A 25,111-nucleotide genomic window follows, 5' to 3' on the forward strand; every position below is an offset into this window, starting at 1 on the left:
TGCTGATCACGTGGTGTGGGTCCAGTTTCCTCGAAGCGCTCTGCAAACCACGTGACGCAGCTCTCCGTGGTGTCAGAGTGGAAAAGAAACAGGTAAATTCACCGTCTCTCGCTTATTGTGTGAGCGAGTCGGCTCGCTTTATTTTTCCAATATAGCTTATAACACTCGGGGTTCAGGATTTAAATCCTGTCCTAAATCCTACTCCGGAGGTCGACAGCGAGATTACTTGTCGGCCGGTTGTGTATCAGTGTGTAATACTGAGCCGGGTTTCTGGTCAGTATTGCCTGTTATTTATTTTCATTTTAGCGGCCTATAGGCCTACCCTCAGCCTCGGCGGTTTTTTACGCCTTCAGCCCGGTCCGTGAGAGTACACCGGGGCCACTGGTTGTAAATGTTGCAGAGCGGTGTCGCGGCTGCTAATTCGCTAACGTGGCTAATGTTTCTTGGCTAACCAAGAGGACGTTAGTTTGTTTAGTTAGCGTGGCTATCAGTCGCTAGCAGACAACCGGTGGCACCGGAGTGGCATGGGCGTATTTTTTTCCTCTTTGGTTCACCCGGTCGAACCCGAAATCTCCGTTGCCCGTTAGTTGTTGGCGAGCTAATTAACTTGTTTGCTATTAAGCTAAGTTAGCTAGCGACGCAGCTTTGTGTAGGTAGGTATCACTGTTTAGTTAGCAGGTTAGCCGTTAAAGTTAGCCTCGTTGTCGCCATGAGGTGAAGCCGTGAGAAGCGGAAGCCCACCGAGACTTGAAAGCTGGATGCTTTCCCCTCAACTATTAGCTTGCTGGCTAGCATTTTGGCCATGTGGCTGGATAGTAGATTTGGATATGGTCGACGGGCCCTGGTTTTAGGCTTGTTTGTGCGCGAATCAAAACAGGGTTTTACGTAACATGTGCAAGATTAAGGAATCGATAGCAAGGTTAACAGTATACTGTGTGAAATTGTATGTTGTCTTTCCCCATTTGGTGTTCTCCAAAGTGTGTATATATGTCTGTTTTTTTTGTTGTTGTTGTTTTTAAAGACATTCGGTTGTTTGGAAATCTAGATTTACCTCAGCATTGAGGCTGTTTTGATGCATAAAGTGTTGCATCATGTTTGAGTGGTAAATAAGTTAGTGCTCGTTTTCCTTGTGTGCAGCTGCACCCAGTTTACTAAGGAGCTCTTCCCCTTTTTTGTCCTCCCTCGGGTGGCCTTGGTTTAAGACATGGTCTGGGAACAAAGGTGATATCACTGCTAGCTTACAGCAAACCATTAAGCAACCAGGCAGTTTGAGGAAGTGGTATCGTACCATACGTTTGCGCGACATAAGTAGGTCACAGTCACAAGCCCTTCTAACACTCCTTCTCACCCTTCTCTCCTCAGGTGTTATTCCTTTGTAAATACTGTTATTTGTATATACTGTAAATGATGACGTCCATGGGCGGGAACCGAGCCCGGGGCAACTGGGAGCAGACACAGGGCCAGACACAGAGCCAGACACAGCACAAGCAGAGGCCTCAGGTACCCTCACACACTCACCACCTGTCACACTGCCCAGATGCTCTGTGATATGCACCAAGGTTGAATATACTCAGACAAGGGTTTTTTTCTTTTCTTTTTTCAACTCGTAATTACATACATGTTTTTAGCTACAAAGTTACATACTTGTTACAGTTAGATATGAGATAAGTATAACTTTAGAAATTCAGTCAAAACTCAGTCTTTATTTACTGAGTAAAGGGCTTTTGCAGATGATGCCATCCTCACTATAAAAGCTTTGGATAAGTTTCAAGATTTTTGATGCTGCTGAGTAATTACAAGTCAAGAACAAAATCTCTGATTGTGAACTTTTGGGATCACGGCTTCAGTCTGAAAACCCAATATGGAACACAGTCTGACCAACTAATATACAGGTTTGATGATAACCGTAAAAAGACGGTGGTTACGGTTTGTGGTATAGTAGTTGTGTAAAAAAGGTTATTTACAAGTGTTAGCATTTTTAAGCACTGTAGTTGTTGTTGAAAATGGTAAATTAGTTGCAATTAGTAAACCTGAAGTGGATGCAAAGGTGCTTTCAAATTTTAATAATAACTTTAGTGCTACAGATTCTATTAACATCTAAATGTTAAGATTTTTTTCAAGAATGCAAATCCTGTGTTTGCTGATGCAAATCTTGGATCTTTTTCACCCTCTTGGAACAGGCTACTGCAGAGCAGATCCGACTCGCACAGATGATTTCAGATCACAATGATGACTTTGAAGAAAAGGTCAAACAGGTGAGCAGATGCACTTTCTTTTTGTCCTGCTGTTTAGGTGTTCCTGCTCCTTTTGTAGTTGCACCACTTCATTTATTGACACGTGTTATATTGTATCATTTATTGTGCTTGGCATTAGACATGTATGTCTCTTGTGTTAGGATTTTTTTTAAGTGAACATATACAGGATTTAACCATAAATGATATCAGGCCTCTCAGCTTTAATGATCAAATCATTAATTTTGGCACACACTCATTGTCATCTAAGTTCAGAAAACTCAATAAACAAGTCATCGTCACCTTCTGATAAGAGAGTTTACCTCTCAAAGATCAGTGTCTTTATTTAGGAACTAAAACAAGTGGATGTAGTCAGAGTATTCATAGAAAATTAACTTTATATACAATCTGTTGGTTACCTATGGTCTTGTTACAAAGGTGCTGAATGTCTGCTCAACTGCTGAATCTCAGCAAGCATGTAGTTAACCCTCTATACTGACCTTTTGATAAAATTTGATTTTTATTCTAAGTGTAATTAAAGTAGTTTACTTTTTAACAAATGACACATCAAATATGTCAAGGGTCAACTCTGTCTGATTGTGAAAACCCTCCTTTTCCAGCTGATTGACATCACAGGCAAGGATCAGGATGAGTCTATGATCGCACTGCATGATTGCAACGGGGATGTCAACAGAGCCATCAACGTGTTGCTGGAGGGCAGCCCAGACACTGTGAGTATTGGCTTTGTGTGAAGGCTTGTGCTGTGAGCGCCGGATTCTTGTGAAATCAGTGCCACACTGGATGTTACAATCACATTAGAGAAAACAGTGGTTGGAGACAGCAGCACAACAAAAATGATTGTGACCAGGTTCAATGAACATGCAGCCTTTGAAATGGTTGCTTTGAAGATGGGTACCACAAACAGTCAGATGCCATGTTCAAAGTGACTGTGATGCATGAGCAGGGCGATAAGATGGCGCCAGTCTATCAGTTTTCAATTGAATGCGTACAGCGATGTTGTGTACAGCTATACAGCACTAAACAGATAAATCATTAAAAATCGTAAATCTGCTGTCGTCTTTTGCTGTCAGGATACAAAGAAGTTCACATTTACTTTTAAATGACTCAAGCCAGAACCTCATAGGTCTGAAACACACATTCAGAAATTCCTCCACAAATAGTGATGGAGTTGCTGCAGGACGGCAGTTTAATAGGTGCATGGGAACCTTGCGTTTGTATAGGAACATAACCAGAATACAACAAGTTGGCAACCAGTTGAATCAAGTCCCCTGTTGCAAAGAGACTCATTGCAGATGCACAGCACTTGTCAGTGCTGATTGATTGCAAAGTTTTGGCAATCTTTCTACATTTATAAATTAGTTAGCAAGTATTTTCAAACCTTTGCCAATCTCTCTGAGAGTTATTGCAGTCAGTCTGAGTCAGGCTGTGATTGTTTGGAAGCGGATTGTCTTCCACTGGGCGACTGCATTCATTTTCCCGTTGAAAGTGGGCACTGCAGCTGTGTACATTTTCTGTGTTTTCTTTGTCAATGTGCCTCTTTTGCATCCCCTAAGTATGTTGTCACTGACCTGTTGAAAACCAGAAGGGGACTTGAGGGAGGGCAGTCATCTCCTGAAGTGGAGACTGCATTCACAGGGCATTAGCTTCCTCTTGGTTTCCAAAAAAATTAATGGGTTCTTCTTTCTGCGATGTTTTAGGAAATTCTGCTTGGTACGTTTGTTGCAGTGTCGCTAACAGACAGACAAACGGATGGCACAGATAACATATCTTATCTTTATTTGGCTACTTAAATTTGTGTAATGTATATCTGTAAGTTATCAAAAAATAACTTAAAAGCTTGGATAATAATCTGACTTGAAGAACATGGTGAGAAATTGAAACCAGAGGAAGACTTTGAACAGTATCTTGCCGTTACACATTAATCACAGCTGATCAAGAGATGCTATGCCCTTTGGATTGTCAAATACTGGTTCATTGGAGTAAAGACTTTAAAAGGAGTTGGATTTATACGGCTTGGTAGGGAATAAATAAAATGAACAACATTTCCAATTGTGATTTTCAACTAGCTTCCACAGCTTCCACCAAACAGCTTCTTAATGCACTGTATGTGAAATGCGATCCCAATCAGATTCAGACATACGTAAGCTCAGTGGCAGTTTATGCTCCCTGTTGTTAATCTCTGTGTAAAGCGGCATGGCACACATCTGCAAACAGGTCCGTTTTTACAGGTCATTGTATGATGCATAAGTGTGGTAGCATCACATTTTCCAGATGGCACAGAGCGATATTGCTGCAACCGATGGAAAAGGAAGAGATATTCGTCAGAAAACTATGAAAAGGCCGTAATGGTCACTTCGTTTCCTGTTTTGGCCGAGGGTCTCTAACAGTGGGAAAAAAAAAAATTCAGATCATCACCTTATCAACTAACCTTTCATCCATTTCAGTGTGTTTCCCATCTTAGTAAAATGTGCCAAGAAAATAAGTTCTGTAGTATTCTGATTTAGACGAGCATCATTGTAATGCTATATTTATATATTTCTTAAGGACTCCTGGGAAATGGTGGGAAAGAAGAAAGGGGTGTCAGGTCAGAAGGAGACCAGCCAGGCAGAAACTGGAGACGAAGGAAAAGAGAACAGAGAGAAAGGAGGCGAGAAGGATGCAGCACGTCGCAGAGGTGGAGCTCCACGCAAGGGACGTGGCGCTAGCAGGGGACGAGAGTGTAAGTCTTTAACTCATCCTTACATTGATTTGCCTTCTTCTACAGTTTGATCTGGAAACTTTAGTCAGTGACTCAGTTTTTATAAATGGGTGTGTCTGCCAACATAGTAGATTTTTTTTGACCTTGGATTCAAGTGTGAAGGGATTGAACAAAAATATTAAGAAATTTGTCATTTTTATACAGAGTCCTGTATTTACAGAGGCTCAGATTTAATTGAACAAATACCATTATAATTTTCTAGTTATTTAAGGCTCTGTTGAAGTCGAGATCTGCTTGAAGTGTGGAGCCAGTTGAGATTACCAGAGTGTGGACCTTCATTGTGATCTTTTGCCAGGCCTTTATTGTATCTGTCTGCAGTTCTTGTTTATTTTTGTTGGTCTTTACATCTTTAGTTTTGGCTTTAGTTTGATTTAGGTTTAAATGAAGCGATCAGCTTGGCTGCTGCGGAATATTAAAAAAAAAATTTTGCCTTCAAAATCATTGAACAAATGATCACTAACAAGGTGGTTATTTTATCAAATTGCATGCTGTAAATGTACAGCCTGAAATATTTTTTTCTTTGAATTTCATCATGTTTCACAAGTCAAGGAATGCTGTTAATTTGAGTCATGCCTGCGCTCTGTCAGACTCAAGTTTATCGAGTCATTTTGTAAAAAGGCTTTTTGCTTTTGTTGCCTGAAGGGGTTCATTGAGAAAAGAAATGTATGGTTTGCATGAACAGTTGCTTGCTGGCTTATTTCGTCATTTAGATGAATTTGGGTACAGAAAAGTTGCACAGGTGCACCAGAATTACTGTAAAAATAAAAGTGCAAGAAAGCCTTTTTTTAAACTGCATACATCGTCATAGGAAAGGAGAGCCAGCGCATTTGTCTGTCCTTTTGATTTTATCTGAGGTGCTGTTAAGGTTCTCAAACAGTAAGTTTTATTTAATTGTCTGCTGTTTTTGCACGCGCTATTGTGTCTAAATCTGAAGCCATTCGCTCTCTCTTCATTACTCAAGTTCGTGGCCAAGAGAATGGCTTAGATGGAGGCAAGACTGGAGTAGCTGGAAGAGGTGCAGAGCGAGGCCGAAGGGGAAGAGGCAGAGGAAGGGGAGCAGTTGGTAAGTAATCCTCTTTACTGTTCTTTGAAGGATGTGTGTCTAATCAAAACAAGGGGTAGCTGGGGTTTTTGGGTTGTGTTTTTTTTTTTTTTTTTTATGAATACATAATCTGCTGGCTTCCTTTCTTATGGCAAGATTTGTCGAACTGAGAAACTGACACAAAGTCTCGTTCTGTCCCCAGGAGCATCTGGACGGCGAGGAGGCAGATTTTCGGCACAGGGCATGGGGTAAGGGAATACCTGCATTGCCTAAATCGAGAAGGCCTTTTGTTCCACTTTTACCTGTTGCTATGGTCACCAGAGAGCAGGACCCCAGCCTATTGTTTAGCATTAATCCAAAGGAGGGAGGATATACATCAGCCAATGGGATGGAACAGCGTGGGCTGAATATCTCTCTTCAGAGTTTGCAGTCTCTAAAGATTTTATTTAGAGTAATATTTGGATTGATTTATAAAGAAGACTGTCAGGGACCGAACTGGTTTAGCTTTACAGTTATATTAAGCTCTCTGGCCCCAGGCTGCAGGATTATTCAGTTTGTTTTGCTTGTGTTCTTTAGTCTCTCTGAGCGCAAAAGGGTGCAGTTAATACGCATGTCAGTTGAACAGTTAGGTGTCAAAACAGAGGAAGTGCTTTTTGTGCTGACTGTGATGGCTTTCTCGACTCATTTGATTGTCATTAATTGGGCAGTGTATGAGTAAGACTTGTGCTGTCATAAGACATTTCCTAGATTAGGTTATGAGCAGTCAGGTATGATGCGACTCTGGGTGTATATGTGTGTGCGTCCTAACTGAATGGCTTTCTTGCTGGAGAAGCCTGAATCTGATGTTCTTATAAAAACAAAGTGTGTTTTGAAGCTGCTGTATCAATACAACAAAAAGCATACTTGCACATGGTTATAACCTATGGGAATGATTAGAATGTAAAATAATTGCTCTATGATGGTGCAAACGATAACCTGCAGTAGGATCTTTATGGTCTGTGCTCTCTGAGCCTGTGGAAGTGTTCCAGTCTTGGCTGTGTTTGTTTTGAGTGTTGACCTAGATATTGACTTGCATACTCAAACACTATAATACGCTTTTCATACAGATTTGGGGCTAATGTTGTACAGTGCTGGCTGAGACGTTTTTGTGTTACCTAAACCGTCCTCACCGTCAGCACACAATAGTTCTGTTATTGCTTTTGCTTCTGGATGCTGGCAGACTCTTTACCAGCTTTGCACCAATGTTTGTTGAGAGAAGCGTGCATGGCTTTAAAGGAAACTGCCTTAAAGCAGATAAAGTACTTGTTGCTGTGTGATAAGATGGTGATTTTCAGACCTGCCTGTAGATGTGCGTCACTGATATTTTATGCTTTAAATAGGCAACTTATGCTATTCACCTCACATTTTGCTTTCAGATTTCATTTACAGTGGGGCAAAAAAGTATTTAGTCAGCCACCGATTGTGCAAGTTCCCCCACTTAAAATGATGACAGAGGTCAGTAATTTGCACCAGAGGTACACTTCAACTGTGAGAGACAGAATGTGAAAAAAAAATCCATGAATTCACATGGTAGAATTTGTAAAGAATTTATTCGTAAATCAGGGTGGAAAATAAGTATTTGGTCAATAACAAAAATACAACTCAATACTTTGTAACATAACCTTTGTTGGCAATAACAGAGGTCAAACGTTTACTATAGGTCTTTACCAGGTTTGCACACACAGTAGCTGGTATTTTGGCCCATTCCTCCATGCAGATCTTCTCAAGAGCAGTGATGTTTTGGGGCTGTCGCCGAGCAACACGGACTTTCAACTCCCGCCACAGATTTTCTATGGGGTTGAGGTCTGGAGACTGGCTAGGCCACTCCAGGACTTTCAAATGCTTCTTACGGAGCCACTCCTTTGTTGCCCGGGCGGTGTGTTTTGGATCATTGTCATGTTGGAAGACCCAGCCTCGTTTCATCTTCAAAGTTCTCACTGATGGAAGGAGGTTTTGGCTCAAAATCTCACGATACTTGGCCCCATTCATTCTGTCCTTAACACGGATCAGTCGTCCTGTCCCCTTGGCAGAAAAACAGCCCCATAGCATGATGTTTCCACTCCCATGCTTCACAGTAGGTATGGTGTTCTTGGGATGCAACTCAGTATTCTTCTTCCTCCAAACACGACGAGTTGAGTTTATACCAAAAAGTTCTACTTTGGTTTCATCTGACCACATGACATTCTCCCAATCCTCTGCTGTATCATCCATGTGCTCTCTGGCAAACTTCAGACGGGCCTGGACATGCACTGGCTTCAGCAGCGGAACACGTCTGGCACTGCGGGATTTGATTCCCTGCCGTTGTAGTGTGTTACTGATGGTGACCTTTGTTACTTTGGTCCCAGCTCTCTGCAGGTCATTCACCAGGTCCCCCCGTGTGGTTCTGGGATCTTTGCTCACCGTTCTCATGATCATTTTGACCCCACGGGATGAGATCTTGCGTGGAGCCCCAGATCGAGGGAGATTATCAGTGGTCTTGTATGTCTTCCATTTTCTGATGATTGCTCCCACAGTTGATTTTTTCACACCAAGCTGCTTGCCTATTGTAGATTCACTCTTCCCAGTCTGGTGCAGGTCTACAATTCTTTTCCTGGTGTCCTTCGAAAGCTCTTTGGTCTTGGCCATGGCGGAGTTTGGAGTCTGACTGGTTGAGGCTGTGGACAGGTGTCTTTTATACAGATGATGAGGTCAAACAGGTGCCATTCATACAGGTAACGAGTGGGGGACAGAAAAGCTTCTTACAGAAGACGTTACAGGTCTGTGAGAGCCAGGGATTTTCCTTGTTTGAGGTGACCAAATACTTATTTTCCACCCTGATTTACGAATAAATTCTTTACAAATCCTACCATGTGAATTCATGGATTTTTTTTTCACATTCTGTCTCTCACAGTTGAAGTGTACCTCTGGTGCAAATTACTGACCTCTGTCATCATTTTAAGTGGGGGAACTTGCACAATCGGTGGCTGACTAAATACTTTTTTGCCCCACTGTAAATTGCACTAAACCCAAAAATTAATACTCTGGGTTTAAAGGGGAAATGAGTACCACACTTAATTACCAATAAATAAGCTGATCAGATAGATTTGTTTCAGAGTTGATGTGACGGTTTAGATGATTCAAGAGAAGTTGGTAGATGACTTGGTTATTATCTGCATATGTGAGTCTCTCTGTGAAGTAATAGTGCTTTCAGTCTCTTTAATGAGGCCACATTAAAACCGGCAACCCAGATTTTGGTAACATGAAGACTGGATTTATCACTAATGTAGCCTGGTTCAAGGTGTGTTAAAATGACTGAATTGAACACGTATCCATTCGTTAAGAAATGCAAATTGTAATCTTTGGGTTTTTTTTCTGTCTTTTCTGGACAGAAATCATGTCACACCACCCTCCACCCACCCATTTTTGTTTCCATAACCCCATTTTTTTTAAATCATCTATTGATTAGTGCCTATTTAGACAAAGTTTTTCCAGGTTAAAAGGGCAGAAAGTAATTTCGCACCTCGGATCTGAGAACACAGTTAAAGTCCCACATTACAACTGACTTTTTTTTTTCTCTGGTGTTGCATTCAACTAATTTCTTTCTTTGTCTGCAGAAAAGAAACTGAGGGAAGAGATTGAAATCCACTCTGTTTTACACATATGGGATCATTTTATGTTGGCATATATAGAAACCCAATGAAACAGGCTGATATATCTTTACAGCTGTAAAAACTCTAGTAAAAGCGTAGGTTTGCTTTGGTGGGGTGTTTGTCAGAATCGAGACAGTTAAATTGGCGCTGTACAGAGTTATCACGGAGTGTGTATGTGACATTCTCAACTTATTAGGTAAATGAGAGTGAGACTAAACAAGAGACTGTGTGATTTGAGATGGATGGAGTTATTATGCAGACCGATGCACCGTGTGTGTTCAACAATAGCTTTGAGCTCATGTAGTTGTGTGATTGAAGGTGTCGATGAAACTGCTAACTGCCATCATCTACCAGCTGTTTTTTGTTTGCGGCTGATTTATGAAGCCTATACTTCAGTTCAGCTGGGTTTCTTGTGTATTGACCCACTATGACTAAAAGCACACTGGCTTGCTTTGCATTGAAGAGTGATTGACTGGAGCAGAGTTGTTATTAAAGTACTGGCTCAGGCAGCTTAAAGGCATTTTGCTTATGCTGCTGTAGCTGTCGATGGTGGTGGTGGGGGAAAAAAAAGCTTTTTCTTTTACTTTGTTGTTCATCTTGTAATTGTTACCATTATTTTTCTTCTAAAGCCAGAATGATAAGGGGCCCAGATATGATATTGCAGGCAGTAGGAGGTGAGTGCATCGCCTCTTGTGTGTGTATGTGGTGTTCTTGCTTTCTTTAGGGAGCCTTTGAGTGCTATAAAATAGGATAATGTAATAGCAGACATTAAAACACCTCATTCTATTAATAGGATATCAAATGGATATGGCCTTCCCTTAAAATTTGTCATTTAATATGCTCATCCAAGCTATAAATGCATCTTGATTTGCACAGGAAGGATCTTTGACAAATAATGAAAGCTGCTTGGCTTGGCTTCACTCAAAAGAAAAGTGTTGCACTTGATCATGTTGCTAGGCTGCACCAGCTGTAATTTCCTCAGCATACATGGATGTGTCAAAATAATGAACGATGTTTTTTTGCCAGGAAAGAGTCGTTGAAAAACTAAAACAGTACTTAGATGCTTCCCCACTACAACAATGGTAGTTTCACTGCTTTAGCCAAGTTTTTAGGATTTCTTTTACATATCATTTCCTGTTGCAAGTTTGGTTTTGTTTCTGAAGTGATTTATGAAGTAAAAAGCCTAATGATGTCAAAAGACCACTGCAAGCAGACAACCACCTTAATCAGTTGTGGTGTGCACCTCATTAAAACTTAATTGAGCGTTTGCTTCTGCTCAAACAGGGCTGACCTCTAGTAGGTGAGTAGGTAGTAGCTGTGACTTATGCAGACACTCCTTCAGTTGTTGGGGAAGTCATTAGTCCATTCATTCACTTCTTGACTCCTTATCACTATGTTTCCCAGAACATTCAACCCTGCTGACTATGCGGAGCCAGCTCAGACAGAAGAAAACTACGGAGGGGGCAGTACCTGGAACAACACAGGAAGCGTGGAGCTAGAGGAGGGAGCTAGTAAGTGAATTTATCCACAAAGGTCACCCTCCAATAAGAGAAGTTAATCTTATCAATTCAGCATCTGTTTAACATCCAAACTATTTTAAAAAACATGGTTAGCTTGCCAAAGAAGCTCTTGTTGTAAAGACTACAAAGATGGTTTGCTTGATAGTTGAGACATACACACATTTCAGACATATTGTAATGCTCTGACTAAAGAATTATCACTTCCTCTGGTAACTCTACATTAGCTTTAATCTCCTCACCTCTCTCTCTGTCTCCAGGGTTGGAATACTCTGCAGGAGAGGGAACAAATTATCCACCCAAGTTTGATTCTGCTCCTGGTAAACCTGTCTTCACTCCCCTCTTGATTTTTTTTTTCTGCATTCCTTATTCTGTTTGAAGTTCTTTGTTCAACGTGATATCATTGAACTGTTTCTCTTTCACTCACAGGTGCCTGGAGGTCTGCCACAGAGGAGTGGGGCACTGAGGACTGGAATGAAGATGTGAGTGTTTTATTTTTACCTCAATCACATTATTTCTTTAACAAAAACAGTACATTGTCCTCGAAGAAGTTATAGTTCAGCATTAATGATGGTGATAGCAGCTCCATGGTGTGGTGGTTTACATATTTGCTCGGAGGAGGCGCAAGTACCTTGCCAGGAGGAACTTGCGTCAACCCACTAAATCAAACTTGTGGAGCTGCTGTGGCGACCCGTTGAGAATAAGGGAGTAGCTGAAAGTAGATTAGAACTGATTCTGATCTGCACACTTGAACAGAACTAAAACTTCATCTTCTGCTCTCCTTTCCTTTGCAGCTTTCAGAGACCAAGATATTCACAGCTTCCAGTGTAGCGTCAGTGCCTCCGCCTCAAGAGAATGTTACCATCACTAAGGGACAGAGGTGGGTCACTTACACAATTTATTAACCTGCTGCTGAGCAAATTGCTTTTCTGGAGCAGAGCAGTCACTGTTTTGTAACCTTCTCAGTTTTTTGTGGACAAGGTTATAATTGATTTCTTGATCAACTAATTTATGAATGAGTTGATGTTCAGAGAATTATTGGCCATATGCTTGTACTGTTAGTTATCAAGAAAATGTGCAAATATTTAATTACTTATTCTGCTAGCTGGACAAAAACGAGCAGTGTTAATATCGCTCACTTGATACTTCTGTTGAATTTAAATAGCAAAAAAAGATTAATCAAGAAAACAATGAAAATGAATGCAGCTTTACAATAATTAACCTATTTTTATTGAAACTTTTTATAGGTATCATAATGAATGTTTTTTTTTTTTAATTTCTTGTTATAGGATTGATCTCGCGGTGCTCCTTGGGAAGACTCCACCATCATCTTCCTCAGAGACAGAAAATGCCCCCATGGAGGCCACCCAGCCCCCCTCTTTGTCCCAGTCACTGGTTTTCAGCAACTCCAAGCAAGGAGTGCCCCTCTCTCAAACATCCTCCAGCACCCCTTACACCCAGCACAACATGGTGAGACTCTAAAGAACAAAACATGGCAGTTTTTTCCTAACACTGCAGTTAAATGTGCCTTGCCTCTCAGATAGCTCACTAATGCAAATCATCTTTTAACGTTGATAAGTCCACCACTTCCTCACTACGTAGAAAACGGGCGAGTATAGTGATATCGCGGCATAACTGCATTATTGTGGCTCAAGTATTTATTCAGTTAGAATAATGGTCTGTGTTATTCTACCAACACTGCAGGTCAGCATGCTGAGCAAGGGTTTTGGGGAAGTGGGGGAACCTAAAGGAGCTAGCACAGGGACCACTGGGTCCCAGTTTTTGGAGCAGTATAAAACAGCCCAGGCACTGGCCCAGCTGGCAGCCCAGCATTCCCAGACTGGACCCCCCAACACAACCCCTTCATCATGGGACACCAGTGCTGCCTCACTGGGACAATATGGTGAGATGAGAGCCTTTTTTAAATTACTCTGAAGATAAATTATCTGCACACTAAATGCTATTGTTATTAAATGCCTTGCTGTAATGTGTGAAGTGGTATATTTCATAATGATTATAATTGAGCTTTTTACTCTCTTTTTTTTTTTAAATTTAATTTCAGTACCAAAAAAATACTTGCTGAGTTTATTTTTTCTGACTTTTGTCCCCTCACTATTGTCTAGATATGAAGGCTCAACCAGAGTCTGCAATTCATGCGCCCTTTACAAAGAGGCAGCCCTACCAGGCCACCACCTCAACCTCGTCCATGTTGGATGTTTTCCTGCAGGACAAAGGCCTGCCTCCTTCCTCTTCTGTCTCCTCATCATCTTCCTTACCACAACAAACAACATCCTCCCCCCATGTGGTGCCTCCACCTGCTTCCTCCCTTCCTAAAATGGCCGGAGTCCCTTCTCTAGGTCAACAAGTTTCCCCAAGCTCCTCAGATGCCCAGGGTTCAAGTCCTCTGCCTTTGCAGCAACACAAAATCAAACAGCAGAAGAAGAGGGCCTCCATTAATACAAAGGTGACTTTTAATAAGAGATTTTGAAAAGGTGCCTGATAGAAAGGTATTGAAAACAGACTGGTTTCATGTAGGGATGCACTGATCCAAATGTTTTCTCTTCCAATATGATGGCAAAATCTGTGCGTTGGATTTGAAAATGCTTCCAAAACAGGTGACAATTTGCTGTTGGCTTCTTTCATCCTGTGTTAGATTGCCCACATTGCTGTGTGGTAAACATAGAACAACAGAATTGAATTGAGTTGAACTGAATTGATCTTCCTCATAGATCGCTGTGTTGTCACCAATACTCGGTCTAGTTGTCTGAGGCAGACAGATATCCAATTAAAATAGCAGACCAGTAGAGTTTGTGTCTTATGCATGAAAGCAAGCTTTCAGTCTTTGTGGCCTTAAAGAAAGCAAACTGCTTTTGTCTTTACTCAGATTCCAGCAATGGCAGTAGAGATGCCTGGCTCAACAGACATCTCAGGCCTGAATCTTCAGTTTGGAGCGCTGCAGTTTGGGTCTGAACCAGTTCTACCAGAGTACGAGTCCTCCTCTGCCACCACGACACCAGGCAACCAGGTCCAGAACAGTCTCTACACAAGCCCCAGCAGGTTGGTATTTCCCAAAGCAAAGCTCTTCCAGTATGTAAACAAACAGGATGTGAATATTTTGAATGGAGGACAGTACTCTTAAAAACCTTCCTCTCAGACCTGCTAGTTGTACTCAGTGTTGTGCCATCTGCTGTGCAACCAGCCAACATAAGGATAGTTCATGTTAGAAAGTTTATGTTGACACAGAACGCTGTGGAATGACAGATTTTTGCTTTTGATTCAAGAACGGTTCACTGGAGTAAAGTTTTTCTTGACTTTGTAGTCCTCCTGTTCATTGACAGTCATTTTGCTAATGCTTCTGGGCACTTATTAAGCGTGCCTATGCAATATCACGCTGCTTATTATTTGTCGGATTTGTTGTTGTTCTTATTTTGCTGCTGCTGCTGTCTAAATGGCAAGAGAGCTATAACTTTAAATAGAACTAGGATGTGTATAATTTATTAAATCACCAGTTAAATCAGAATTATTTTTTTTTTAACTTAAGTTTGGGGACTTTGCCCCCCAAAATCTTGACAATTATTTTGTCCCCACAAGTTATACTTACTGTCTGCATGTGCACAGTCATGAAACTTAATTAATGGAGCAGTCCAAAGTGCATGCTCAATCAATCTCTGGCTCATCCCACCAGAGCAGAAGCCACATCAAAACAATATTTATACAGTGCTAAGATAACAACAATGTATGCACAAAACATGTTGTGAACCTCACCTGTGGGGATTCATCAGTGCAACAACTCAGTTTGGCAGTTGTGGGTAGGCAGGCTAGCTGCCATCTTTGACACACAAATTTCTATTCAGGGTTTTAGTTGAGCCTGTCTCTCTCATAAAGTCTGACATTTTGTACCGCTTATTCAACAGTGTTTGCATACTTTTCCATTTACAAATGTGTGTTTACGCTGATTGCCAGGAATACTGAATTATTTTACCAGTTATAACTGGACTTGGCTTTTGATTTTTATTTTATTTTTTCCCCACACTCTGTTTTACTCAGCACTTCTTTAAAGGTTAGATGAATTTTTGGTGTGTGTCCCAGTCTATAAAAGTCATTAAATTGTAATTATCATCAGTTTTCAAGTCAGAACCATTAATGGAACACAATTAACTTTGAGCTTATCCATTTCATTGCAATCTGCAGTGAGTCAACTCCAGTTCTCTCCAACTCCAGCCAGATGGACCTGTACGATCAGAGACCATCTCAAACACGACGTTACCCTCCTTCAGTCTCCTCCTCCCCTCAGAAGGATTTGCAGCCCAAGGTAAAGCCAACACTTTCCTCTTTCACTTGATCTACTAAAATGTTAAATACCCCATTTTTAGTGAAGTATTAAAGGAGGAGTCACTGGGGACAACATGCTCAACTACCACCTGCTCTGTTATGCAGAAGCCTCTTAAAATAAACTCTACTCTTATACTTCTAAATTCTTTTGTTTTCCATTGTTCTCGTTGTAAAGTGCTACTGGTTTTTAAACATGGCCTGTATTTGATATCTGCGTATCAAATAAGCTTCAGCTTTTTATCAATGGCCTGTCTCCATAGAAACCTGTGAGCTCACGTTCATTGTTGGTTTTACAGAATGGCTTCAGTTCAATACAGGCAGCGCAATCCGTGGAAGGTAAGCGTCTGCTTATTAGTCAGATCATATTTTCTGGCACATTTAGCCCACATACACGTTTCCTGAGCATTATTAATTGAGTTCTGTTGGTTTTATTCCATCCGTTTCTCTTTTGCTCTCTGCACAGCTGCAGCAGGCTCTGCAGTATCAGTCAAGCCGGCCTCTGACTCGGTCACGCCAGCATCGGTCTCCAGCATGGGCACTTTAACAGACAGCAGCTCAGCCTCCTTGTTGACTACAGCCAATCAGACGCCCCTTAGTGCTCTGGGTCACAATGAAGACTTGCCTCCAAGCAGCATGGCCCCTCCTCAGCACAACAAGTGAGATGCAGCTAATCTCTTAAGTCTAAATTATGATTGGTGTTAACCTAAGTGTCAGTGAATGTGATGTGATTTGCTGATAAGTGTAATAATCCCTAAATATCCTGTGTTCTTTTACAGCTCTCACCCATCACAACAGAACAGTCTGACTCCATCTGTCCGGACATCGAACTCAGGCTTACTGGTGAGCACTTTGTATGCTCGTGTCAATTTTTACATCAGAATCAATTGTACTTATTTTATTTTTTATTTTTTTAACTAGTCACAAATGAGTGTGAGTAGCTTATGCAGGAGGTTGGGTCTCCCTCCCTCACTCACTCAGTGTGAGCATTTTTCAAAGCTGCATTTCCTGTGGTGGTAGATGGACACATTATATGTTCATTCACTCTAATGGAAATGTAATCTCATCAATCTTCGCCGCATTTATTGTCTTCCGCCCCTACAGCATCCCAGCGTCGATGGAGACTCGAGCCTGCATTCTTCATCCTTCCCTTCCTCTGTCTCAGCCGTGCCGTCTTCATCAGTCCCCTGCTCCTCTTCCTCTGTGGCTGCTGCACAGGTGTCCTTAGGGGCTCCTCAGGCCTCCTCAGTGGGCTCTGCCACAGTTTCAGCTCCCTCGGGCCTAGGCCCCGTCAGCAGTCTGGCCATGGGCCTCAACACTGCCTCTATGGGTGCCCCAGTAGCAGCAGCTGCCGCCGCCACTGCTTCAGTCTCCACAGCGGCCTCGACCATTCCGTCTTCAGCATCTTCGTCATCAACACGCAGCTCTGCAGCATCCTCAGGTTAGACAACACAAGCACAAATATATCAAAATGGAAATGTAGATGCAGTTTAAATTGTGTTTGCTTTTCACTTTGTCTGCATAGCTGACTTTAAACTGTGCAGTCAATACCAGTGATATAATTGTAAGCTTGGTAACTTGATGTGAGGCCTTCACAATAACTTGGTGGTAAAATGGACAGTCAGTCGTTTACTGTATGCGAATCCATTGTAGAGCTTCTGTTACAATATTGTCATTGATCGGGTCATGTGGTCTGGCTTCAGAGAGCACACACAAAGTAGAAGAAAAAAATAAAGGAAAGGAAAGCATTAAGTAGAGCTTGTCTGGGGTGTTAGGCCGTTGTTTAATCCTTCATTTTGACTAGATTATAGAACCAAATGAAGTCCTTAAGAGTTTAGTGGTTACAGTTACACAGATGATGTAACCTTCAGGGCAAATTTTGTGGTCAGGTGGCAGATGGATGCATACATTTATGTTGACTTACAGTAGAGCAACTGTGGTAAAGGATTTCTTGGGGAGTTTGTCAGAGATCGTCTTTGATTAGAGTGAGTGAGTCATGGGTGTTTTGTTTTGTCTGGGATTCGATCTGGTTTCCATTTCCTCATCATCACAGGTGTGCTTTTCATGATTCTGACTCTTTGGTTGGTCCCCTGAGGCTTTTTCTTTCACACATGTAGAGTGTAATCTTTGCTGCTAAACAGTTTGTCACGTGTTTTACTGCATTTATTATTTCTGCTAAAGGCAATGTATTTGTAATACTTATGTAATGCAAGTTGGTGAATAATTAGTATAATTTGGTTGCTTAGCGCATGGGTAAAATTGTCTAGCAAATACAGGCACAAGTGTATTTTCATTGTGGATGATTATGAGGCTTATATTTCTGTTTTGCAAATAAATGCATTTTATTGGTTTATTTTAATTTGTGCATACAGGGAAAGCACCTCCAAACCTTCCACCCGGAGTGCCCCCTCTACTGCCCAACCCATACATTATGGCCCCTGGACTACTGCATGCCTACCCTGTAAGTACCGTCAAAGTTTCTATGGCCTGAGCTTCACATGTGCTTACTAGATTTTTATTTACTGTGTTACTTACTCCACACTAACTTGATTTACTGTTCTTTTCAGCCTCAGGTGTACGGCTATGACGATCTACAGATGCTACAGACAAGAATACCGCTGGTGAGTGTTGTTTGTGAAATGTGTTTAGCTGCTGCAAGTAAAATAATGTTATGCACAGTTAGGAGTGTAAAATTACACAGCATTGTCAGCTTTGTATGACTCGGGGTTTAGGTGTGACGGTTCAAATCTTCAAACAAGTTGGGGGTTTTTTTGGGGGGGGGCGGGGGGGGGGTGTTTGTTTGTTTGTTTGTTTGTTTGTTTGTTTTTTACTGCAGTTACTTGAGGGCTTTGGCCCTCAAGTATAAAATACATTAACTACACATTACCTGTGCTATATGTACAGTTTGTCTTAAATGAACCAATAAAATCAGCAATGTAGTTCCATCTCTACAAATTGAGAAATGAGAAAGACTGGCTCATAGGCAACAGTGAACAGTTTAGAAAAATGTTTACCATTACATACCCATCCCAAGTTATGTGATGGGTATGTAGTCACTCAATTTCTTGTGTTCTTATATTGTAATATTTTTCTCATCCAGGATTATTACAGCATTCCCTTTGCAGCAACACCCACAACAGCACTGACAGGCAGAGAGGGCAGCTTGACAAGCAACCCTTATTCTGGTGAGACACTTTCTAGTTTTTAGTTTTTTAGCTCCATTAAAAGTCTAAAAGAGTGAGACAGACTATCTACTACTATGTGTGATTAGAAAATATATTATTTTATTTTAAAAATGTATTATTTTACTGCTATATCATGTTTCAATCTTTTATTCCCATTTTCTTTAAGGTGACTTATCAAAGTTTGGTCGAGCTGATGCCTCTTCTCCGGCTCCAGCTACCACATTAGCTCAGACACAACAGAATCAGAGCCAGACGCATCACACCACACAGCAGCCCTTCCTGAATCCTGCGCTGCCGCCAGGCTACAGCTACACCAGTCTCCCGTACTACACTGGCATGCCAGGATTGCCCAATACCTTTCAGTATGGACCTGCTGTGTTTCCGGTGAGAAATCTTAATATCCAAAATAATTAACTTTTTCCTTGTTTGCAATTTCTTAGCATTATTATATAACAACAAGCAGTTGTTGATTTATTTATTTTTTCTTTTCGTGTGGGTATGAAGTCCAGTGCCTTATATTTCCACCACTAGTAGATGAGGGGAGTAGATTAGAGTATTAGAGGCTCATTGTATAGTTTTACTGAGAAAGAAACAAATGTTAATTGAAAATACAAACCTGCTGTTTGTGAGAAGTAGCCAATCAGAAGAAAGTTGCCTTAATGGGAGGGTGGCCTTAAAAGAACAGGAGCTATAATCTCCTCAACACCTGAGGGGCTGCACCAAGCCCCAGTGTATCATGAGTAAGTATTCTGCTCTTAATAGTGTCCAACAATAAAGACAAATTGAGCATAAAAGGCCGCCTTTAAATTAATTCTTCCCTTTAGACAGTGAGAGACAGAGTGGCTTCTGTCAGCCTGTGGTCATCTTTGAAGATATGTTGCATATTGAGCTGGCAGCTAGCAGTGATGGGAGAGTAAAAAGCTACTTACTGTAACAAGTACAATCAGTTTATCTTTGACTTCAGCCATACAACAGAGGCTGCAGCTCGACCTCTACTCGTCTTTCTAGTAGCTTTGCCTTAACGTTAAACTTTTCTAAAATAGAAAAAAAGAGGGACTAATTTCTTGTCAACGATTTAAAAGTTTACCCTAGCCAGTTGGAATTAAAGCCAAATTTGTGATTGTGAGTGACAGAAACACTAGCCTAAACAGGTTCCTTCAACTTGCCTGATATCGCTTCGTTTCAGCCCCCGACCCTGCCTGTAGCATTTCCTCTGGTGGCAATATGAGAGCGATTTAAGCAGTTTAAAAAAATGCATTATCAGAACCTGAATGTGTGTTTCACCACCATGATTGTGAACTTTTCACATTTTCCTTTGCTGACCTCTTGACTCTCTATTTTTTTTCCCCCGCCCGTCCAGGTGGCTCCTACCTCGTCAAAACAGCACGGTGTGAATGTCGGCGTCAATGCCTCGGCCACACCCTTTCAACAGGCTAGTGGCTATGGTTCCCATGGATACAGCACTGGTGAGAGCCTAAATAATGTTGAAACGGCATGTTTATGGGGTTGTGCTAGTGTACTTGGACACCGATGACTCTGTGCCGATTCTCACAATGAGCCCATTGATTTCCCATCGGTGGAGTGCGTATTTCATTCGAGCGCTGCAACATCTGCAAGCATAAACATGGTGCTCGTGTAATGGCCTTTGTTATGCTTGTGTCAAGACACTTGCTCGTGGTTTATGAATCATTCTTGTGACCCGGATGTTGACGTGAAAGTTTAATGTTTTCATGACCAGAACATGGTTTGGTGTGTCAGAAAACGCATCTGCATCTCATACAGTTTCAGTGCCTGTACACGTGAGGAAAATGCCTGAGTAATTCTTCTCTAACAACAAGAATGCATCTTATGTCACTTTTATTAAAGGGCGTCTTTAGATCAAGTATATGCTGTCTAAAGAGAAAGGGATAAGGGGCTTTAAAAGTGGCATCTGGCTGTACCAGTTTACAAACGAACAGGGTTAGATTATGGGTTTCTCGCTTTTTTCCATGGCTTGCTTTGCTCATCTCAGAATGCAGTTTGCCCCAGAGCTTTACTATCCACCACCTCACCTGCACACACCTTCATGTTGAACACATCAACACATGAAGCCAACATCTTCCTATTTTCCCCAAAGACTGACATTTGAGACGATATTCTTTCACCTTTGTTTTTTTTATATATTCTATCCAATCACTTCACTGAGGCTTTAGTTAACATACTTTATTCATCACTCAGTATCCGCCTTTAGTCACAACATGTGGAAAACCTATTTGTTCTAAGCTGCACCATCTGCTGCTTTCTGCCATTACCCAACTCAAGCTCACTCTCCACCCCCATACACACGCCCTGCCTGCCCCCTCACTTCCCTCACCTCCTCCCCCTCAGACTTGGGTCAGATGGTACCTGCAAATGACGTCAGCGTTGATTCTGACCTGCTTGTTGTACTGGACGGACAGGTTTTGCCACACAGACGCTGCAGTTGGTATCAAAGTTCTGGTTGTTACAGCGGAGGGAACTTGATACCATCTGCATTGTCCCAACTTGGTAAAACCTGTCCATGTGGTCCAATTTTCAAACAAAACGCTATGAATCATTTGCAGATGCCATCTGAGGCAGGTCTGCTTCCCCTGCCTGGTGTGTCTAATGCTGTGGGCTGCGGCTGTGTGTCTGACTGTTGCAGGCTATGAGGATGTGGGCCAGGCTTCAGGGAGTGGGGATTTCTGTAAGGGCGGATACGGCACTGCCGTGGCCGCTGCTGCTTCTGCACAAAACAAGCCAGCCAGCTCTGTCACCGGGCCTGGAGTCGGTGAGTGCCGCCACATGCCAAATTAAACCTAAAGCGAGAGAGAGAGAGAGAGAAAAAAACCAACCCTGTCCCTCCCGTCTTCCTCCTTGTGTCACCAACCATCTTTCTCCCCCCTCTTTGCTCTCGTTCCCTTGCCTCATTGCTGGTGCCTGCAGGAAGACCTGTCACACTACATGTGCTTTCAGATAGTCCAGTGCAGCCTGCCTCTTTTACAAGCCCTGTTTGCATTTCTTTACCCGTTTTCTGCCAGGGTAACTCATCATCACTCCAATGTACTTCTATGTAAAACAGCTACACTGTGTTTAGATTTTTTTTTTTTTTTTTTAAAAGGTCGTATTAACATTATTGGGCTTCTACAAAGTGATTGTGAGTTACTCTGGTTGATGCCTTCCCATTTTCCCCTGTGTTGCTTGCTCTTCACTCATGTTCTCATTGCTGGTGTGTCCGTCTCCAAAGTAAAGAGTTTGCTGTCCTGCGAGGGTCGTAGTTTGCAACCAAGGACAGAGAGGGCAACAAAATAATCTGTAGCACTGGTGATTGGTCAGAATAATGCCGTGTGTGACTGAAATGTTTTGTCAAAACTGTGTGCACTGAACCAAACCTGGTACATAGGAAGTTCTGCTTATGTCTTTGAACATCACTGGCCATTATTGGAGTGTTGAAGTTCAGCCTTACCTAATTAGATATGATGACAGTGGATACAACGGATGACATCGGTCACTCGCTCAAAGGGAAATCTGTCATTTCTGCAGGAGTTGTGATAGATTTCATTAATGACTTATTTGTTCTGGATTTTAAAAAACCCTTTATTACCTTGTGAGTGTACGAAGCAAGAAATGCTGCATTTAGCGAGCGTCTCGTTAAACATGCAACTTGTCAGTGTAAAAGTGTTTGGACACTCAGGATTTTAACACATTTCTGTGAAGCTTCCACACAACACAGGGCTGAAATGAGTGCTTTCAGATTAACAGAGTCTCATAAGGTTGAGCGTCTCTCTAGCTGACAGTTTCATTAGCAGCTGAAAAGCAAAACAAAAGTTTAAAAATCCATCACTTGTGTTATCTGCAGAAAAAATGACAGAAACATTTAATCACTTGTATACAAGATTCTTCTGCTTTCCAGCAGTGCCAAGACTTCAGAGCAAAATATCTGAGAAACCTATCTTTAATCATTCATTCATTGACTTCTGTTAGAGAGAACTAAGAGATGTATTTTATTTTTATTAGTCTATTAATTTTTAATTTTTTTTTTGACAAGTACAATTTACAAAATGATGAAAATGGGCATAAAAGGGGAAAATGGAAATAACAACAACAAATGGACAGAAAAAAAATCTTATCCTTTGTTGTGCAAATTGTCATCTTGTTTTTTCTGATCAGATGTCAAAAATCCAAAATAATTAATTATATTTTCATACAAGACAAAGCAAAGAAGCACATGATTGTCACCAGTTATATTTGGGTAATTTTCTCTGAAAATGTTTGAAAATAAATCATCTGGAATTAGAAAACTGGGATGGGACTAGCATTTTGTTTAATATCTAGAGTCTCTTCTTTTTTTGGTAAGCTGATATCATAGAGGGTTAAAAAGGAAGTGTCAGAGCAACAGTAAGACCAAAACCTGAAACATACACTCAGCTACACCATCTTTCTCTGATTCCTCTTCCTGTTCATCTCATCCTTCTTCATCTCCTCAGTCTCTTTGCCGTCGTCACTAAAGGGAAATTCTGCTGAAATCATCTATGGACTCGTGCTCACATAGATGTTCATACTTGGAATTTCCCAGTATTCTTTTATAATTTGGATTTTTTTCCCCCTCATAGATAATGTCTATACATTCATTTCCTTGTTGTCCATCGACCCAGTAGCATCTGTGCTGGTTAGAATCAGAGCGTAACCACGTGGGTGGTTACTGTAACATATTCGGTTTAACAGTTAATGAGCTCAGTTTGTGTCTTTTCCCCCTCTCTGCAGGAGTCTCTGTGACATCAAGCAACACAGGAGTACCAGATATTTCAGGGTCTGTTTACACAAAGACGCAGGTAACTACAGAATAGAACAGAAATATTTACTCACAGGATATGCTTCTGCTTGTCTTGTAGAAGCAAACAAACAAACAAAAAAACACTATAGTGGCCAAACTGATTCTTCTTCTTCCTGGTCCCCTGCAGTCGTTTGAGAAGCAGGGCTTCCACGCCGGGACGCCAGCCGCATCATTCAGCCTGCCCTCTGCGCTGGGCAGCGGGGGCCCCATCAACCCTCCTGCTGCTGCCGGCTACGCTCCAGCTCCATTCATGCATATCCTGACACCACACCAACAACCCCACTCTCAGATTCTGCACCACCACCTGCAGCAAGACGGACAGGTGCAGTGTGTATATATAAATGCTTACATATTTGAGGTCATGTGATTTTTAGAAACAAGCGGAGCAAAAAAAAAAAAACACATACAGGCAAATTCATTGACAAGGAAACTCCACCCAGTGAGTCAAATAGTAATGATCAACAGTCTGAATGAGCTCAAAAATGCATAGACTGAAAGTAAAAGATGGAAGTGTGTTGACATCAGTTTCTCCGCGCGGTGACCAATGCAGCGACAGCTTTAGAGCCTGAGATCGGGTCAGCTTGACCAAAATTTATGGTCAACGCTGAAAAATGAGTGGGTGACATCACTGTAGCTCCATCTTTTATATTCAGGCTGTTAACTAGTCACACTTGAGCATCATGCAGTCAGACTGTTATAAGTAGTAATACAAATCTAGTGAATTGCCTATAAAAGATTTGTTGGCAAGTTCATTAAGTGTTTGTGGTTTCACCGTGACATTAGCTGTGCTGCTTTTAGGTAAACACATGGCACGAGGCGGCAGCTCACTGATGAACTTTGTGACTCTCCTCCACAGAGCGGCACTGGACAGCGCAGCCAGAACGCCTCCATCCAACAGAAGTCTCAGATCAACAAGTCGGCGTACAACAGTTACAGCTGGGGGGCAAACTAACATCCACTCACGGGACCCCACCCCGCGCAGTGTCAAAAAGCTGGGAGGGGTGGGAGGCTCTTCACTCCTTCGGCAAATAAGTCTCCACGTATAAATCCCCGCTTCCTCCTGCAAAGATTTCCCTCCAGTCTCTTGGCCCAGCACTCCCACAGCTCTGACCGCGGTCAGAGGAGGTGCTGTGCCGAGAGAACGAGCACTGTTAATGATGCATGGATGGATGGATGGGTGGGAGGGACAGGAGGGGCTTTAAAAGTGAGGGGCGATCGGAGATAAATGGTGATAGAAGCAAACCATCAAGAGGGTGAAATACTAAGTGTTGGGAATTTGTATCGTATTAATCTTCCCGCCCCTTGCCCCCCCCCCCCCCCCCCCCCCCCCCCCAAAACATTTTTTTCCTTTCACTTGTAACATAGAACTGTTTTTCTAAAAGAATGAACGTTTCCTGTATGGTCTTTTTTTTTTTTTTTTTTGTCTTTTCCCATTTTTTTCCCCACTGAAGGGGAGGAATGAAGTAATCTCTAAAAGGGGGTGGGGGCAGGCTGGTTTTGTATTTCAGACCCTCAACTCCCTGTTACTT

The 25,111-nt window shown here is 41.8% G+C and overlaps 1 protein-coding gene across 5 annotated transcripts; it reads left to right on the forward strand.

The window, feature by feature from the left end:
• The first annotated feature begins 8 nt into the window (after window positions 1-8).
• On the forward strand, window positions 9-24,898 carry ubap2l (ubiquitin associated protein 2-like). Of its 5 annotated transcripts, none has more exons than XM_006787969.2 (30): window positions 9-92; window positions 1,363-1,500; window positions 2,181-2,255; window positions 2,852-2,962; window positions 4,797-4,971; window positions 5,972-6,073; window positions 6,255-6,300; window positions 10,350-10,394; window positions 11,125-11,231; window positions 11,498-11,557; window positions 11,667-11,719; window positions 12,032-12,117; window positions 12,527-12,707; window positions 12,942-13,140; window positions 13,361-13,701; window positions 14,122-14,294; window positions 15,429-15,549; window positions 15,866-15,905; window positions 16,033-16,225; window positions 16,346-16,409; window positions 16,671-17,007; window positions 17,939-18,027; window positions 18,134-18,187; window positions 18,667-18,751; window positions 18,918-19,135; window positions 20,112-20,217; window positions 21,414-21,539; window positions 23,513-23,580; window positions 23,710-23,904; window positions 24,439-24,898. In XM_006787969.2, exons 2-30 carry the CDS (start codon window positions 1,405-1,407, stop codon window positions 24,532-24,534), a joined length of 3,642 nt encoding a protein of 1,213 aa, XP_006788032.1. In that variant the 5' UTR covers window positions 9-92; window positions 1,363-1,404; the 3' UTR covers window positions 24,535-24,898. The 5 variants fall into 5 exon arrangements, with proteins under 5 accessions (XP_006788032.1, XP_006788035.1, XP_006788034.1 ...); XM_006787970.3 differs by lacking the exon at window positions 9-92 and adding an exon at window positions 120-273; XM_006787972.2 differs by lacking the exon at window positions 21,414-21,539.
• The last annotated feature ends 213 nt before the right edge of the window (window positions 24,899-25,111 follow it).

This window comes from Neolamprologus brichardi, chromosome 22, assembly GCF_056152115.1.
Source record: "Neolamprologus brichardi isolate AB-2024 chromosome 22, ASM5615211v1, whole genome shotgun sequence".
Lineage (NCBI taxonomy): Eukaryota > Metazoa > Chordata > Actinopteri > Cichliformes > Cichlidae > Neolamprologus > Neolamprologus brichardi.